Below are 17696 nucleotides of genomic sequence, written 5' to 3'. Positions count from 1 at the left end.
CTCATCTAATGTTGCCCAGACCCAGGTCTGGAATGCTGGGGCCATGGATTTTGTTCCTTTGGAGCTGGATGGGCTCGGGGGAGTGCGTCTGTCTCAACCAAAAGCCAAGGTCTGAGATTGCTTGCTAGTCAGGCTGAGTTGCATCTGAGGCCTCAGCCAGCCCCTGAGACCAGGTCCGGAGCCCATGGGCCCCATCATTTTGTTCCCGTGTCTCCTGCCAGAGGATGAACAGAGGGAGAAGTCGGTCTCCCACCAGACGGTCCAGCAGCTGGTCCTGGAGAAGGAGCAAGCCCTGGCCGACCTGAACTCGGTGGAGAAATCTCTGGCCGATCTCTTCAGGAGATACGAGAAGATGAAGGAGGTCCTGGAGGGCTTCCGCAAGGTGTGTTGATGTTCGCAGGCAGAGCGGGAGGGACGCGTGTGGCGGAGCAGGTGGGGCGGGCTGGGAGGATTGCGGGCCGCTCGGGAAGGCCGTCCCTGCAGGCCGGGGCGCTCGGACTTGGCTGTCCGGGGTTACACCCGCATCCCAGGGTGCTCGGGGTTCCCAACCCTCCTCGGCATTTCTTCTGTGGGCTCGACCCCTGTCTTCTGTCGAGTCAGAATGAAGAGGTGCTGAAGAAATGTGCGCAAGAGTACCTGTCCCGAGTAAAGAAGGAAGAGCAGAGGTACCAGGCGCTGAAGGTCCACGCGGAGGAGAAGCTGGACAGGTAATGCCCCCGCCTCGGGTCTGCTCCCAAGGGCCCCTCAGCAGCCCCGGCCGAGGCAGGCTGGGAGCTCCTGGCACCCCTGCCATCGGCTTGGGCAGGGTGGTTAATGCAGCTGTGTTTTTCAATATAGTTCAAGATGAGAGCGCATTTGATAAATAAGGGATGCGTGTTGTAATTTCCAGGGTACCCGCTGGAAGCACCTCGGCGTCACGGGCATGGGGGTTCTCATGGGCTCCTGTGCTCCAGCCCCCACTAGAAAGAGCTGGAGCCAGGTGGTTGGGTTCCCCCTGCCCAGATTTGGGAGGAGGAAAGTGGGAGGCGTCTTCGAGGAAGGGTGATCATTTCTGAACCCCATCCCCACGCCATTCCTGCAGGGCCAACGCTGAGATCGCCCAGGTCCGGGGCAAGGCCCAGCAGGAACAGGCTGCATACCAGGCAAGTCTGCGGAAGGAGCAGCTTCGAGTGGACGCTCTGGAAAGAACGCTGGAGCAGAAGGTAACAGGCCCAGGCGGGCCGGGCTGGCCAGACACTGAGACACACACAGGCTAGGCTTCCCTGCGCCCGTGGCAGCTCCGGGACAGCCCGCGTGTCAGGCACTCCCGGCACAAGTTCGTGCTTCATGAGCACGGTCTCGCTCTCCCTCTGGAAGATCCAGGTTAACGCAGCCCCGAGGCTGGCCTCTTTTCTGCCTTTCTGGGAATTGCCATTTTTCATTCCGTTTCAGCGTTCCTTCGTCAGATACTTGCTCAGCACTTGCAGTGTGCCAGGCATAGTACTTTAATCCCTGCATCCAGCGAGCTTACTAGTAAGTGGATGGTACCTACCCGGCAACCCCCTGGGCAGAGACAAGCGGCTGCTGCAGAACATGGGCAGGGTCAGAAGGGCCCCCAGGTGTCCCCTCATTTTCGCGGATGGTGGGATCCTCCTGAGGTCCCTCGGCTTGTCCCCAGATTTCCCGATTTCCAGTCAAGTGCTTGGACCACCTTAAACACCGTCTCCCTGGGTGTCCAGATGAGAAGCCCCTTCCACCCAGGGGTGCTGTGAATCTGATTCTGAGTGAGTGTGCACCAGGCAGGCTTCCTCCCTGGGTGTGTTTGCAGACATGCACCCCCATTCTGGTTGGTTTACTGAGCCTTAGGATTCCCCAGGATGGGGTCATCAGAGGGCCCAGTGGCCGGAGGTAGCAACACTTCGCATGCATTGGGGTCTTGGTGGGCGTGGGTGAGGACACTTTATAGGCAGGAGCCCAGGGTGTCTCGCAAATGGCCTCTGCTCCCCTAGAAGCACCCATCCAGGTTCCAGCATGGCTGGCTGGGGTCCCCAGGGGTTCTGGGCCACCTCTGCAGTGCTCACCTCTGCAGTGGGCAGGTACCACCTCTCATGTCACCTGCATGGTGTCAGGGAAAGAGCCCGGGACTCAGGAGATTCAGGTCCCTGCCCCTCCCTGCCATCCATCCTGACCCTTGGCAGGCCTGGCACTTCACCTCGGTTTCTAGGTTTGTAATGTTGGAGGACTAAACCAGTAGATCTTGAAGGTTTGAGATCGTTCCCTCTTGTTTCCATCAGGGTATGATGGTGTTTAAATTGCATCCTGATGTTAGCTAAATCAATAGAGCTAAAAGCAGGGTCAGGAGAGATGCTTTTCAAGGCACCCGGCCTGTTCAGATGGTTACGGTCGCAAAGTGAAGGTGACTGATGCTAGGTTTTCTGGGAAGCTAAAAGACAAGGAGAAAGCAAGTTGGATTTGCATTGTTTCGGATAACAGAAAAAATACAAATGTATCCGCAGACGTAGTTTTGTCTTAAACCAAGACCCAGGAAGACGGGGTTAAGCACATGAGTTCTTCGCTAAATGGCTCTAAGTGATATGGAGACGGTGGTCTCTGTTTTCAGGAGATCCAGAAGCATGATTTCCCCCCCAGGGCAGCTCTCAGGTGACGGCCTGGGGCAGTTCACCCAGTCGGGACTTGATAAAACGAGCTGGGACTTTTGCCCAGTGCGCTGAGCTCCGTGATGGGCAGTTTCCTGGGCGGTGGGCTGATGGTGCCAGGATAGAGCTTGGAGAACCTCCGAGAACTGATAGCTAGTGGGTCTGCTAGTGCCTCTCAGCATGCCTACTACATAAAATAGCCAAGCTGTACAGGAGCCAGGCCGAGCTGAATTTGCATTCCAGGTTTGCTACGTCTGACCAACTGTGTGACCTTACGCACAATGCTTAACCTCTCTGAGCCTCGGTTTCCTCACTGAAAAGTGGGGGGATAATAATGGCTATCTTTAAGGGACTGTGAAGAACACAGAGTGCGACCGCAGGGCCTAGGCTGGGTTTGCATAGTGACCGGCACATGGTAAGCGCTCCAATAAGATGAAAAATCACTGTTAGCAGCCCCAGCAGTGGCAGTAGTGGCGATAATAGTAATTTCAGGATTAGTGGCTGGTCCTGCAGCCCGTGCAGAGCCCCATCTTCCAACCGGCATTTCAGTGCCTCAGGGAGCCAAAAACTCTAGACGGGCCAAGGCCAAGGGGATGTTCCAGGTGGGGCTCTCTCCCGGCGGGGCTGGTGGTCGGGCTGCAGCTAGGACTGAACCTCTCCCCTGCTAAGGAGGGCTGATTCCTCCCAGGCACCGGCTCAGTGATGAGTGGCTCCTGGAGCCCAGCCTGGACACAGGGCACGTGGCTCCGGGCTGGAAGGTGTCTTAGGCCCCAGGGTTTCCGGGGAAGGGCCTCAGTACAGCCTCAGGGCACAGGCTTGTGATTGACTTGCCTTCCATGGGGACCTCGAGGAAAAGCTGGCTGCACAATGTTCTGGGGATACCGGAAAGATCTCGCCCCCTTGGAGAGGACCCTTCAAGATTGGCTACTGAGCCAGATCAGCATCAGGCTCGACATTTAGTCCACCTGAGAGCAGAGCCACTGCTGTCCAGATGGAGGCGTCTCCCCGTTGGATCCCCGTCCCTGGAGAACAGACAGTGTTGCCGGGTCACTGGTGCGAGATGAACACGTAGCTGACTCCTCTTGATGGGGCTTCCGAGGACGGGCAAGGTGTGGCTTGAGGAGCCCCTGAAGACGTCTTGCATCTGCCCTCACCTCTCTCCTCAGGCCCTGTGTCCACAGTACCTCCTCACCTGGCATCCTCTGAATAATGCTAGGGATCCCATCCAGGTAGACTTGCTTATCCCCTCTGGTGGCATTTCTCAAAAAAAGCCACCATCCTTCTGTGCCCACATCCATGGAGACAAATAAACGGAAGAGAACCAATACTAGTTAAGCCTTTACTATGTGCTGGTCACTGTGCAGGGAACTTTATATTTCTTACCTCATTTAATTCTGAGAGAGACATGTTATTGACCACACATTTGAGATAAGGAAAATCGAGGCTCAGAGAGGTTGTGTAACTTGCCCAGGGTCACACAGCTAGAGCTGGGATGTACAGATTGTTTGGCTCCAGGTCATTTCTTTTGCTGCTTTAGATAAATTCAGGGGGACCAGGTGGCCCAGAGGACCCCTTCCCCTTACAAAGCCCAGTGACCGTTCTGATTGACTTGATTTCAAACAACCAGGAGATTTCATCAGCCTCTTCTTTTGTCTTCATTTGCAGAATAAAGAGATAGAAGAACTCACCAAGATTTGTGATGAACTGATTGCCAAAATGGGGAAAAGCTAACTTTGAACCAAATGTTTGGACTTTGACCACTGCGTGCAATATGACCGTCGGCACACTGCTGTCCCTCTGGTTATGTGGAGAGGTTCTGTTTTCACTTTTTCGTATGCACTACTGTATTTCCTTTCTAAATAAAGTTGATTTGATTATATGCAGTACTAAGGAGACTATCAGAATTTCTTGCTATTGGTTTGCATTTTCCTAGTATAATTCATAGCAAGTTGACCTCAGAGTTCCTGTATCAGGGAGATTGTCTGATTCTCTAATAAAAGACAAATCGCTGACCTTGGCCTTGCCCTTTGTACATGAGTTTCCAGGGTGAGCGGCTTTTGGATTTAATATGATCATGTACAGCTTGCAAAGGGACTCTTGCCTTAAGGAGTGTAAACTTGATCTGCATTTGCTGATTTGTTTAAAAAAAAAAAAAGATGCATGTTTCAAATAAAATTCTCTATTGTAAATAAATTTTTTTCTTTGGATCTTGGCAATAAGTGTGGCTGTGATTTATTTTCTGGGAAAGGTTGGGTCTTTTCTCACCTTTGTTAAAGCATATCAGATTTGGCCTTCCACTCTTCTCTGTCTGGGCTCATTTTTTTGTCCACAGATTTAAATAACATTTCCTTTGTTATCGTGGCTGTGTTTGTAAGATGAAGCAGTTGAGAAATATTGACTTGCTACTTAAATAATTGAGTGTGTTGAATTAGCTTAGATTTTGTTTTTACAAATTCTCTTGGACTTTAGGGGGGGCAAAATCTACTTCCCTTTATTGGTAGCAGGCTGTCACTCTTCCTGTTCATTCCTTTAGTCTGTGCAGATGAACACTGAAATGTTGTCCATTCCTCTCCAAAGGAATAGGAAATGGTGGCAATTCACAGTGGATGACAGGTGATTAAGCCACTTTGGAGGTTAGGGATATGTCTCCCTTAGATTCCCTAACTGCTCCTAAGTTTCCCAGGGACCCCAGCTTGAAGGGTGGGTGTATAAGGGCAGTGAAGGGATAAGGGAGGTGTCCCAGTTTCCCAGGATGGCCGTAACAAATCACCACAAACTTCACAGCTTAAACAACAGAAATTTACCCCCTCCTAGTTCTGGAGGCCAGAAGTCCAAAATCAAAGTGTAGGTGGGGTTTGTTCCCTCTGGAGGCTCTGAGAGTCTGTTCCATGCCTCCCCCAGCACCTGGCCGTGGTTGGCAATCCTTGATGTTCCTTGGCTTGTAGCTGCATCATGCCAATCTCTGTCTCCGTCTTCACGTGGGCTTCTCTTCTTCTGTCTCACATCTGCCTCTCCGTTCTCTTATAAGGACACCACTCTTTGGTTTTAGGGCTCATGCTGTATCCAGGATGAGCTCATCTCAAGATTCTCAATTACAACTGCAAATACCCTATTTCCAAGTAAGTTCACATTCACAGATAGTGGGATGTGGATGTATCTTTTGGGGAGGACACCTGTGGTGTGGGGTATTGGCTTGGAAAGCAGCCCCAAGCGCCTGATGGCCCTGGGCTTGAATGCCTCTCTCCTGCCCAGCCACAGTGGCTAAGGGATGCTCCCCTCCCACAGGCCCACCCCACCCCTAGCAGGGCAGGCCCTGTGCAGCCTCAGCTGTGGGGCAACGGGGTGGGGTGGGAGCGTCTCTTCTATAACGTACAAGGTAGATGAAGCTCAGCTGTACCACTCAGCCCAAGGAGAGAAAGACACAGCCTGCCTTTCTGGGAGAGAATACCTGCCTCTCGTCCCACTGTCACCCTCACTGGACACTGGGCAGGGACCCTAACCAGGGCAGGGCTGTGCCTCCTGCCACTGCCCAGCAACCTCTGCTTGGTCCAGCCTCTGGGTACACCTCCCAGGGCTCAGCCGCGGCCCCCTGCCCCCCATGCTCGCTCATCCAGACCAAACCCCCCTTCCACCCCGCCCCCAGGTTCTGACCCCAGTTGCCTTCTCATTCCTATCGCTCGAAAGCTTTAACTTTTTTTATTCAGTAAAACATTTACATCGCTAAAAATCTAGAAGTGCAGGTAAGAAAAAACCCTCATAATCCCCAAACCAAGAAATGCTATTAATGTTTTTTAAATTTTAATTATTTATTTTTGGCTGCGTTGGGTCTTTGTTGCTGCGGGCGGCCTTTCTCTAGTTGCGGTGAGCGGGTGCTACTCTTCGTTGCGGTGCGCGGGCCTCCCATGGCAGTGGCTTCTCCTGTTGTGGAGCACGGGCTCTAGGCGCGCGGGCTTCAGTAGTTGTAGCACGCCGGCTCAGTAGTTGTGGCTCGCGGGCTCTAGAGCGCAGGCCCAGTAGTTGTGGCACACGGGCTTAGTTGCTCTGCGGCATGTGGGATCTTCCCGGATCAGGGCTCAAACCCGTGTCCCCTGCATTGGCAGGTGGATTCTTAACCACTGCGCCACCAGGGAAGCCCTATTAATGTTTTTATGCTTATATTTCTATGCCTTTTTCCCTCAGTGTATGAAAGACTTATTTTTATGAAAGTGGATTATTTGGAGTTATGTGGTGTCACACCGACACAGCCGTCTGCAGGGCCCCTGCATAACGTTTTGTAAACCTTTTTTTCACCTAATACTATAATGTGGCTATCACGCTATGGTAACTCATATAAATAAATATAGATGTTTGTCATCATTTTGAATGGCTCCATGTCTTCCATGGAACCAAAATGTATTTAACCAACTGCCCACTGATGGACATTTATATCGTGTCCAGTGTTTTGCTATCATTATGCACGCAGCTGCAATGAGTTTCTTTATGCACATATGTTTATGAATGTGAGTCTTTCCTTAGGTTAAATTCCTAAAGTGGATAACCTGGGTGAATGTTGTCACTGTCCTCCAGCCAAAGGCCACCATGAACAACACAACAGTGGTTGAACAAGTTGGGTTTATTGCTAGTTGCAGTGAGGGAGGATGCCCGCCAGGGGGAGCTGTGGGGCATCTCAGTAAGTGGGTCTTAGGAGGCCTGTAGATACACAGCATAGGATTTGGACTTGGGTCAGGTGAGTCTGGGGAAGGCTTACGGAAGCAGGGCTTTGCTCCGTATTGGAGGTGACAGGCCCAGAGTGAGGGATGCCCGGCTCCCTGAGCAGCTCCTTTCACGTAATCCTTGGCCCTGGCGGGATGCTGAGGTTTCTCAGCGAAGCCTCTGTGCTTTCCAGGACATTCCACGTGAAAAATTGAGCGGGATAGGCGGTGTTCCGATGGGGGCGGGGGTGGAGATGTGCGCATGCGCAGGGCATGTGGGCAGGAGGACGGATGTTTACACGTGAGCACCCGCGGGGGCTCCCTTGGGGTCAGTGCGCTCTAGCTCTTTTTTTTTTTTTTTTTTTTTTTTGCGGTATGCGGTCCGCTCACCGCTGTGGCCTCTCCCGTTGCGGAGCACAGGCTCCGGACGCGCAGGGTCAGCGGCCATGGCTCACGGGCCCAGCCGCTCCGCGGCATGTGGGATCCTCCCGGACCGGGGCACGAACCCGTATACTGTATCGGCAGGCGGACTGTCAACCACTGCGCCACCAGGGAAGCCCGGGAACTATTTGTATTTCCATTTTACAAGAGGGAAACAGAGGCTCAGAGAGGTTAACCCCAGGGACTTGGCTGAATCACTCAGCCAGGAGATTGGATCCTGGTTTCTTCAGTGACTGCAAGTTCCTTTGCTTTCCCCAGGCTAACAGATTCCTTCCCAAGGAGGTCGGAGCAGAAAGTGGTGGGGAGAGAAGGCACAGGGGAGGGAATGCACTCTGGTGCCTGCTGTGGTCCTGAGGTCCATTCTTTAATTCATCTGATTGGTGTCTCTGCCTTGAGTCTGGGCTGGCTTCACTATTGTTTTTACGGACTATGAAAACCCTGCTCTTTGTTCAATGGATGGGAAGGGTGGTGGGGCTGCCCCAGGTGTGCTCTGTTAGGCTGTCGTGAGTGGCTTTGCTCTTCCTGGCCTTTTGTGTGTTTCCCTCAGCAGTCGGTGGACCCGTGGCACCTCCCCAGGCTGGTGGCCAGGCTTCTGGGTTCCCTGGAACAGCAATGGCAGAATCTGGAGAACTCACAAGTTTTTCTTTTGAGTTTATTAGGAGCTGGAAAAAGCAACCTGGAGATCAAAAGTGGTAGGACTAGACAAAACCCAGACTCCTCGGCCCCTCCAAGCCCCGGGAGATCTGTTCCCTGCTCCCCTTCTGTCCTCCTGTATAGGGTTCCCACCCTATCGTGCAGTCAGACTGCATGGGCATTCTTCACTCCAGCCCAGCATATGCTGTTCCCTCCACCTGGGACACTCGCCCCTGGCCCATCATCGTATCTCTCAGCTAATTCATACCCCCTTGGCGCTCATCCTTGATGTCACTTCCTACAAAGAACTCTCCCTGAAGCCCCAGGACTGGGTTGGTGTTTTAAAATGTAGGTTTTATTATAATTCAGGTAGGATGAGGCCAACAGATGAGACAATTGCCACGGAAAACATAGTTTGTTACTCACAGTTCCCAAGGGGCGGGGAGCAGGGCCACATGGGGAAGCACTCGGTGGGGTCCAACAGGAGCCAGAGGGAGAAGGGGGAGAATGTGGGCGAGAGCCTTTATCGTGGTTCCCGAGGGAAGGAACACGTGAGACAGGGTGAGCAGGCTTAGGATTGGCTAGTTTGAATCATTTCAGTTGACTCTGGGCATAGGGGCTTTCTGTAGCTGTCTGGTACCTGGGATGGTTAGGGCAGAGGAACAGCGGCCCTGAATGTCACAGGTGGTTGGGATATGGGCTCTGGATTGGCCAGTTTGCATATGAAGGGCTCACCTGGAGACAAGTCCTTTACTCTCTGTAGGAATTGTCCAGTCCTGGGAGAGACAGTCCCTCTAGGGTCAGCAAGGCCCCAAGATGTCAAAGCATCAGAATAAGAGACAGGCTTCATTCATACAGTCAGTTTCCCTGCCTATGAGTTCCTGCAACTCACTGTATGCTGTGAGCCTCACGGGGGCAGAGTTTAAACTGCCAAAAGTGAGGTGCTTGGGCACAAAAGATTTTTAAGAGCAGCTCATAAATGACTTCTAAAAAATAGTTATGTAGTTAATTTTAATGTATATTAAAATTAAAATTCTAATGTATATTAGAAATCAACTGGTATACCAAATATGTTATTTCATCCATAAAATAAATTTACTTTAAAAACATTGTAACAAAAAGTTGTAAGTAAAAAAGTAAGCCCGTTCTTAAAGAAAAATTTTGCGTAAACAATGTTGCAGGCCGTTTGAGGTCACGGAATTGCAGGGGTGGTCTCACCTGTCGGCTTGCCGCCACTGCACCCCAACACCCAGCACAAACTTGACCATCAGTCTTTGTTGAAATGAGTAAATGAAGCAAGCCCTGGGCCAGCGCGTTGTCATCACCCCCTCCCAGTCCTGGCTGCACCAACCAGAGGTCTTGGAAGAATAGGATCAGCGGTGGATGCAGATGCGTTGTTTTGTCTGAACTTCATTTTGCAGGTGAGAACACTGAAGTCCTGAGCCAGAGCAAGACTCTCGCGGGGTCACAAAGCAAGTCAGTGGCCAGGGTCTGACCCGATCCAGCTCTCATTCCTTATCGCTGAGACCACCCCCTTGCCATGTGGGACTCAACTCAAGGGCACGCCCCGTCCCTTGCTTCTCCTTGGTGAAGCCCCTGCCTGTCTTCCAGCTTGTACACGGCCTCCCCCGGAGGCTTGGCCTGGAGCCACGTTGCACAGACAGCCCCCCATACCTTGGGAGCCAGCTGATCCCGATACCCATGGTGTCTCCCACTGCACACACACCGTGTCAGGGCCCTGGTTCTTTTAGAACCAGAGACTTTGGAGCAGGGGTCCCCAACCTCTGGGATCTAATGCCTGATGATCTGAGGTGGAGCTGACATAATAATAATAGAAATAAAGTGCACAGTAAATGTAATGCGCTTGAATCCTCCTGAAACCATGCCCCCCGCCCCATCCGTGGAAAATTTGTCTTCCCTGAAACTGGTCCCTGGTGCCTAAAAGGTTGGGGACTGCTGCTTTAGAGCCAACGCTTGGGCTCTAAGACCTAGATGCTCCAAACTGCCAGGCCCCAGGGGCTCTGAGTCTACACTTTCCACCAAGGAAGGTTAAGGTCATGTCCGGGGTCACACAGCTTATCAGTGCTAGAACCAGGGTCAAAATCAGGTGTTCTTTCCCCTGTACTCCACTGCCTCTCCATATGGGGTACCAGATGGAGTGGCTGACATGGGCAGTCTGGGAAGGTAGTGAGTTCCTCATCCCTGGAGTGTTCAAGAAGAAGATGGGCATCGCACTGGAATCCTCCTGTAACCGTGTCACGGGAGATTTTGGTACCAGATGGTTCTAGCTGAGAGCTATGCTCAGTAAGGTTTGGTGTCTCAGCCACTGAAGGATCTTGGGGACTTCTGACTTGTCTGGGCCCATGGGGCTGGATCACTGCACATCCCAGAACACTGGACACCACCAGGAAAGGGCTTTAGGGAAGCATGATGGGGGCCGTTTCTTTTTATTTGTATTTGCTGTCTTTGACTTTGGCCAATAGCTCAGCTCCCAAGCTTTGTGGGGAGATGTGTGGATAGAGGGCTTTGGGGTAGGCTGAAGGCCCGGGATCCCTGAGCTCAGACTCTGTAGGAAGCGATGGATCCAGCCAAGGCCAGGGGTTCTGCTTACAGACAGAGGGGAGTGTGCCACCCTGGGATGCTTCCCTAGAGTGGACACTAGAGGGCGCCCAAGGGCCTGCTTTCTGTGCCCCAGAAAGTGGTACCTGAGGGCATCCTGGGATGTGGCCCATAATGGAGCAAGTGGAATTGCCAGATGGTCCAGGACAACGCGTTTCAAGCTTTTTAATTGAAATCTTATATGGGGCCCTACATTCCAGGGACAGGGGCTGGGAAAATTTGGAGTGGATGGAAGGGAGCCACAAAGAGGGAGTGAATCTGCCCATTTGCACACAGACTTCTGCTGAGACGAGACCATGACCCACACAGAAGTAGATACACGCACATGCACACACACACACACACACACACAGTGCTCATCCATGTGCAAAGACAGAGCGGTGGGTAGGGACTGATACATCCAATTATCCAAGTTGACACATTTGTTGAGCAGGTCCCAGGGGCTGCGTTTGGTGTTGGGCTCTGGGGGCACACAGGGATGGGTAAGCCGCCATTGGACACATCACAGTAACCAGCTACTCTGCAAAGCAGAATGTGGGTGTCAGGAGGGTAGAATCATAGGTCCGAGAATGAGGAGGGAGGTACATTTGGAGGTGCCTCCCTTTTATCAAGGGTTTTACAGATTGGACAACACAATTACTAGCAGGCAGAGTAGCTACTTTCCTGTTTTGCTTTATAATTTACTTGACTCAGGAGAGGCTGCGCTTGAAGGCCCTCAGGTCTTGACAGGCTGCACCGACTCCAGGCCCCTATTACAGTAGCTGGTGTTTCTGTGAGCCCTGGGGTCGGGTCCAGGACTTCAGTGGACGAGGTCCTACCTCCCTACCTCACAGGCTTCGCAGACCAAGGCACTGAGGACACTGCAAGATCCCGCCTTAGCCCCTGTTATCAAGGGTCTCGGCCTTGTCCCCGACTTGTAGACAGTTCTCAGTTCCCGGAGAGAACAGATTAAAAATCATCTACCATCAAAATAAGTCATCAGGCATCGCTTTCAATAATATAAAATACTCCAATTTTTATTTAAGCAATTTTGTCTAAACATTTCTGGATACTAGATCTAGAAAAGGGGCTCCCCAGAATGCCAAAGCTGGGAGGCATCTGAGAACCTTCTAGTCCAATCTTATTTTACAGATGAGGCCTGAGGCTTTAGGGGTTGGTTCCCACTGAGGCCCTTTTAGAGAATCGAGTTACCCCAGGCGCTGTAAGGAAGCATGGCGCTACATGGAAACAGGAATGACACTGTTTCCCTAAGGAGGGAGGTGGAGGAGGACATGCATGGCGCCCCAGTTGGTCTCTGTAAAGCTCTATCCCTCCCGCAGCCCCCAGCCTGTGCTGAGACTGAGCCTGGAACAGGGAGTTCTCGGAACCTTCCCTGATGTTGCCATGGTGCCCACAAAGACCTGAGAAAACAAAAGACCCCTGCCATAGCACCTTGCCCACAGGAAGAAAAAGGTGAGCCCCACGTGTCGTGAGCGCTCTGAGGATTCAGGCTCAGAAGGCGAATGGCTCTCAGCTCTCCTGTAATTCAGAGACCGATGTAATGAGAGTGCCTTCGTTCCACTAGCTCCCCCTGTAAGCACACCTGCGGTGGGCAAGGGGGCTTCAAAGTAGTAAGTATGGCTGGTACTTTCATCCACATTAGAGACACAGAGGGCATCCATAGTAACGGGCACTGCTTGGACTTGATTCCATATGGTCAGTTGGCAGAGAGGGGCTTCGGGAGTTCTGGGCTGGGAGGCAGGAGGGGTCTGGGAGCTGAGGTACCATCCTAAGTAGCTCATGCCAATCAGAGTGACCCAGGAACCAACCCTCGAAACCCTTTAAAGGAGATTTTGCCTGGTGTGATGAAAAAAGGAAAAATAACACGTCCAGGCCATTGAGATAGCCCTGGATTTCCAGATCAGCTAAAAAGGCTCTTGGATATCAAGCAGAAGCTTGGGTACCTTAGTGCAAACCCCAGCCTCCCCCTCTCAAGCCGATGCCGAGTTCTGCTTAGGTATGGGGAAACTTCTATCTGGCTGTGGTTTATTCTGTGCTGACCAGGCTTGCTTTAGAATGTAACTCTAACCTCAAAGTGGCCCCACTGAGGATTCAGGAGTTTATAGTAAGGACAGTGGAAGCTGGTGAAAGATTTGACATTGCGGAGTTGAAGGTCTTTCTGACGCCTGCGTGGAAAATGGATCAGAGAAGCATATATGTGTTACCTGAGGGTAGGAAAAACCTCCTTATGCAGGATGGAAACCCAGCCATAAAGGAAATACATCAATCTGATATCCAGTTTTTAAGTTAGGGATAGTCAAAGCATAGATATGTACATATACATATAGAGAGATATATGTATAGGCATACATATGTAATTGTCATATTTTCCATACCTAATTAAATACTTTGTATAATATTCACAAAGTGAAAAGACAAATGATACACTGGAGAGAATTTTTGCAATATGTAAGGTAGGCAAAATATTAATGTCTGTAGTATACAGAGAGCTTCGAGAAATGCTAAGGAAACTATAGCAATCCAGTGGCAAAATGAGGAAAGCCTATGATTAGGCACTTCTCAGGAATAGAAAGTTATAAGGCTAATACATATATAAATGAATCTTAATGGTGGCCAGGGAAGTTCAAATTAAAATAACAATCTGAAACTATCACCCACCAGATTGGCAAAAATAAATATTGATAATACCGAGTACTGGAGATGGTGTGGGGAAAAAAGCACTTACAAACTGGATGGGAATGCAATTTACTATAACTTTTGGGAAAGTGAGTTGGCGTCATCAATTAAAGATACCTGTCTTCTTTAGCATAATCCCACTTTGAAGGATCTATTTCTTAGAAGTAAAAGCAATAACACACAAAGATATATATATAGATATAGAAAGATAGGTGATAGACAGATAGATGGATAGAGATGTAGTTAACGGCTATAGATATAAATACCTGTGCTTAAAAACATATATATACGGCTTCCCTGGTGGCTCAGTGGTTAAGGAGCCGCCTACCAATGCAGGGGACACGGGTTCAACCCCTGGTCTGGGAGGATCCCACATGCCACAGAGCAGCTAAGCCCGTGAGCCACAACTACTGAGCCCAAGTGCCACAACTACTGAAGCCCACGTGCCTAGAGCCCGTGCTCCACAACAAGAGAAGACACCGCAACAGGAAGCCCGCACACCGCAACGAAGAGTAGCCCCCGCTCGCCGCAACTAGAGAAAGCCCGCATGCAGCAACGAAGACCCAACGCAGCCAAAAATAAATAAATAAATAAATAAAATAAAATAAAAATATATATATATACACACATACATATATGTATGTATGTTTATTGCAGCATTGTTTTTGGGAGTAAAAGCACAGGAAACAAAGTGAATGATCATCAACAGGTGAATAGTCTAATTATCATATATCCACAGTATGAAATATTATGTGACTATTGTTAAATTTTTCTTTACTTGTCTTTGTATTAGCTCACTTGTTGCAATGAACGTATATCACTTTGGCAATGTAAGAAATCTAAGGTAATTAAAAGGAAAAGAAAAGCCTGTCTGCCCAGGTGGAATAGAAATTCCATGAGGCAGAGATCCTGTCTACTTTGCTCACTGCCGTATCCCAAAAACAACTAACACTTCCCTTGCAAACGGCAGCTGCACAGAATATACTTGTTAAATGGACAAGTGAGCCCCTTCTCAGCACCACGGCTATAGTGCAGGTGAAGTGCTATCTGGGGAGTGATGCACAGAGTCAGGTGGGATGCTTGGTCACCAGGTGACCTAGTTACTGCTGGTTTTGCCTGCTCGGCCACTACCCTTCTCCCCAAGCTTGTTCTGGGGAACCACCCAGTCCCCACTGCCGTCTTGTTGGGAGAGTTAATCAAGCTGTCTGCCCGCCTGAGACCTAAGCCAAGCTAGTTGTGTTCTTTTGCTGAGAATTTCAGTGGAGCAGGACCGCCCAAGACTGACTGGGGCGGGTGGCGGTGGGGGTGAGACGGGGAACTGCTAGAGGCAGCCTAGAGGCAGCGTCTGACAGAGGTGGACACTGGTGCTTGCACCGTATCCCTGGAGCTGCTTTCTGGCCGTCCCCAAAAAGAGTCTCCGTTTTCCCTTTGATTCTGAGTTCCCTCTTTCCCTTACCATCCTTTCAACAAATCCCAACCTCCCTTAACCCCCCAAATTTTTTTTGCCATATCATTAGCAGAGTTACTTTCTGTTGCTTGCAACCAAACTGCCCTAAGAATGATCAGAGACAGCTGGGAAGTTCTGCCACTCAGCCCCTTGCGTGTCCCTCAGAGGTAAGGTGAGATGAGTCCACTGTGCTCCAGGACAGCCCTGGTCGACACTAGATGTCTAGGCTTAATTATTAATATCACCCCTTTTAGCCTCCGGGTCTGAATGACAAATTACATGATCAGCCTACTTATAGGCCTCCTTTGGTTCCCATCACCTTGGTAAAGGGTGGAGAATCAGAATCATGGATTATCTCCTATTTTGCTTTATCTGAGACACTTTCCCAGCACAAGAGCAGAGAATCGTCTTTCTACTAGTGTGCTTTCAAAAATTAGATTTTTCACTTAATTTGCTAAATAACCGACACTTGAGGCTTACTCATTATTACTTTTGTGGCAAAATATAGATTCTTTGGTCCAATCTCCTCCATAATATTTTGAAAAGGCCCTTTGGAAATTTTTTGAAATTTAAAATTTACCTCTTTCATCTTCCAGGTGCTTCTTCCCTTTGTGTAATCTCCATGGTCCTTCATGAAAATGCTGAATCCGGTAAGTAGATCAGTCTCATAAGAGGGCAGGCAATGGTGAGGAACAGAAGCACCTGGTGACAGTTGTATTGCTGGGTTTCCAAAAGTGGATGGGTCCAGCACCCCTGAGGACCTCGAGTTTCATTGGGTGACTCAGCTGGGAAGAGTGTGTTGGGGGCCCGCTGTCAGAGCCCATCACTTTTGTGTCACACTTCAGCAGGGCTGTATCTGGGTTCAGATTCTCCAGTTTTCGATCACCCACCATATTCCTGGCACTGTACTAAAGCATAGTCCCCCAACTTTATTTTATCATTTCAACATCATCCTCATCCTCATCCTCATCCTCATGCTTATCCTCATCCTCATCCTCATCCTCATCCTCATCCTCATCCTCATCTTCATCCTCATCTTCATCCTCATCCTCATCCACATCATCCTCATCCTCATCCTTATCCTCATCCTCATCTTCATCCTCATTATCATCGTCATTATTCCCATTTTATCTATAAGGCCCAAGAGGCTCAAAAGAGTAAATTCTTTGCCCAAGGTCACACAACCAATCAGTGGCAAAAACAAGATTTGAACTCAGATCCTCCATTCCATGGCCTGTGGTCTCCCCACCACCCTGTTGGTGCTTGTTGTGGCTTAGGGTCAGTTTCACCCATTCCTTTGCGTCCCTCATGGTGCACTTGTCCTGGGTAGGTTTCCTTGAGCCACCACATCTGAGGTTTACATCCATGCTGGGTTTTGTACTGCTCCCTTAAGGAAATTGCTGAAGCCCAGGACCTTAAGAAAATGTCTAAGGAAAAGTCCCCGCCCAGTGACCCACCTGTTCCAGTCCTGGGTTTATACCAAAAGAACTGAAAACCGGTCTTCAAACAGAAACTCATACACGAATATTCATAGCAGCACTATTCACAGTAGCCAAAAGGTTGTAACAACCTAAATAGCTATCAACTGGTGAATGGATACAAAAAAAGGTGGTCTCTCCCCACAGCGGAATGTCATTCAGCCCTAAAAAGGAATAAAATTCTGACACAGGCTACAACGTGGATGAACCTTGAAAACATGCACAGTGAAAGAAGCCAGACATAAAAGGCCACTATTGTAGGATTCCATTTATAGGAAATTTCCAGGATAGGCAAATCCATAGAGACAGAATGCAGATGAGTGGTTTCCAGGAAGAGGGGAAGGGGGAAATTGGGGGTGATGACTTAATGAGTTAACAGTTTCCGTTTGGAGTAATGAAACTGTTCTCAACTAGATAGTCGTAATAGGTGTACAGGACTGTAAATGTACGAAGTGCTACTAATTGTACCTACAAAATGGATTGAGCGGTGAGTTTTATGTTTTGTGTATTTTACTGCAATTTAAAAAACAAACAGTCCCTGCCCCAAATCTCCTCAGTTTGATATCTTTCTCCCTGACATTTCGCCTCTGGCACCTCCTGTCCCAGGTGCTAAATTCCAAATTACTTTGTGGCTTGAAGTCCTCAGTCTCCTGAATACAATATATTTGCCTTGAGAAGACAGCTTTGGAGAAATATTGGCCATCTTTGAAAATTAACCAGCCTTTTAAAATTTGTCTGGATTTCCTTTCTGCTGTACCGTTTGGAAAACCTGCTATTTATGTGTGGTTAAAAAAAAGACGTTCTTTCTTTGCTGCCCAAGCAGCACAAACTCCAGCTGGAATGCCGGATCGTTGGCTCAACCAACCGGTGGCGTTTCCCCAGAGAGCCTTTTCTGGGGGACCTGCTGGCGCTTTCCCAGATGTGCAAGGCTGTCAACGTAGACTTTGATGAAGTTCTGAAGAACCCAGACAGGTAGGAAGACCAAAGGCCCATGGCAGGGTGAGCCACCCTTCTGGGAAGTGCCCCATGGTTGGGCAACTCTGACTGGGCAGGTGGGCTGTCCTGGGTAAGCAAG

General features: G+C 49.9%; 2 protein-coding genes across 2 annotated transcripts in view; both read left to right on the top strand.

Annotated features, from left to right (window-relative positions):
- Positions 1-4849, top strand: part of TACC2 (transforming acidic coiled-coil containing protein 2) — a 181780-nt gene extending 176931 nt beyond the window's left edge. The window contains exons 19-22 of the mRNA XM_081243718.1: positions 222-382; positions 601-707; positions 1082-1202; positions 4302-4849. Of these exons, the coding sequence (XP_081099844.1) occupies positions 222-382; positions 601-707; positions 1082-1202; positions 4302-4367 (455 nt within the window). The 3' untranslated portion in view covers positions 4368-4849. The remainder of the gene's footprint in view (positions 1-221; positions 383-600; positions 708-1081; positions 1203-4301) is intronic.
- Positions 4850-8856: 4007 nt separating this feature from the next.
- BTBD16 (BTB domain containing 16) overlaps positions 8857-17696 on the top strand; it is a gene marked incomplete at its 5' end in the record, with an annotated part of 51160 nt that continues 42320 nt past the window's right edge. The window contains 2 exons of the mRNA XM_081246031.1: positions 8857-8952; positions 17442-17593. Of these exons, the coding sequence (XP_081102157.1) occupies positions 8857-8952; positions 17442-17593 (248 nt within the window). The remainder of the gene's footprint in view (positions 8953-17441; positions 17594-17696) is intronic.

This window comes from Mesoplodon bidens, assembly GCF_964165515.1.
Source record: "Mesoplodon bidens genome assembly, chromosome: 1".
In the NCBI taxonomy this organism is placed as follows: domain Eukaryota; kingdom Metazoa; phylum Chordata; class Mammalia; order Artiodactyla; family Ziphiidae; genus Mesoplodon; species Mesoplodon bidens.
The sequence above is the reverse complement of the archived record's forward strand: the minus strand, read 5'-3'. Positions and strand labels throughout refer to the sequence as shown.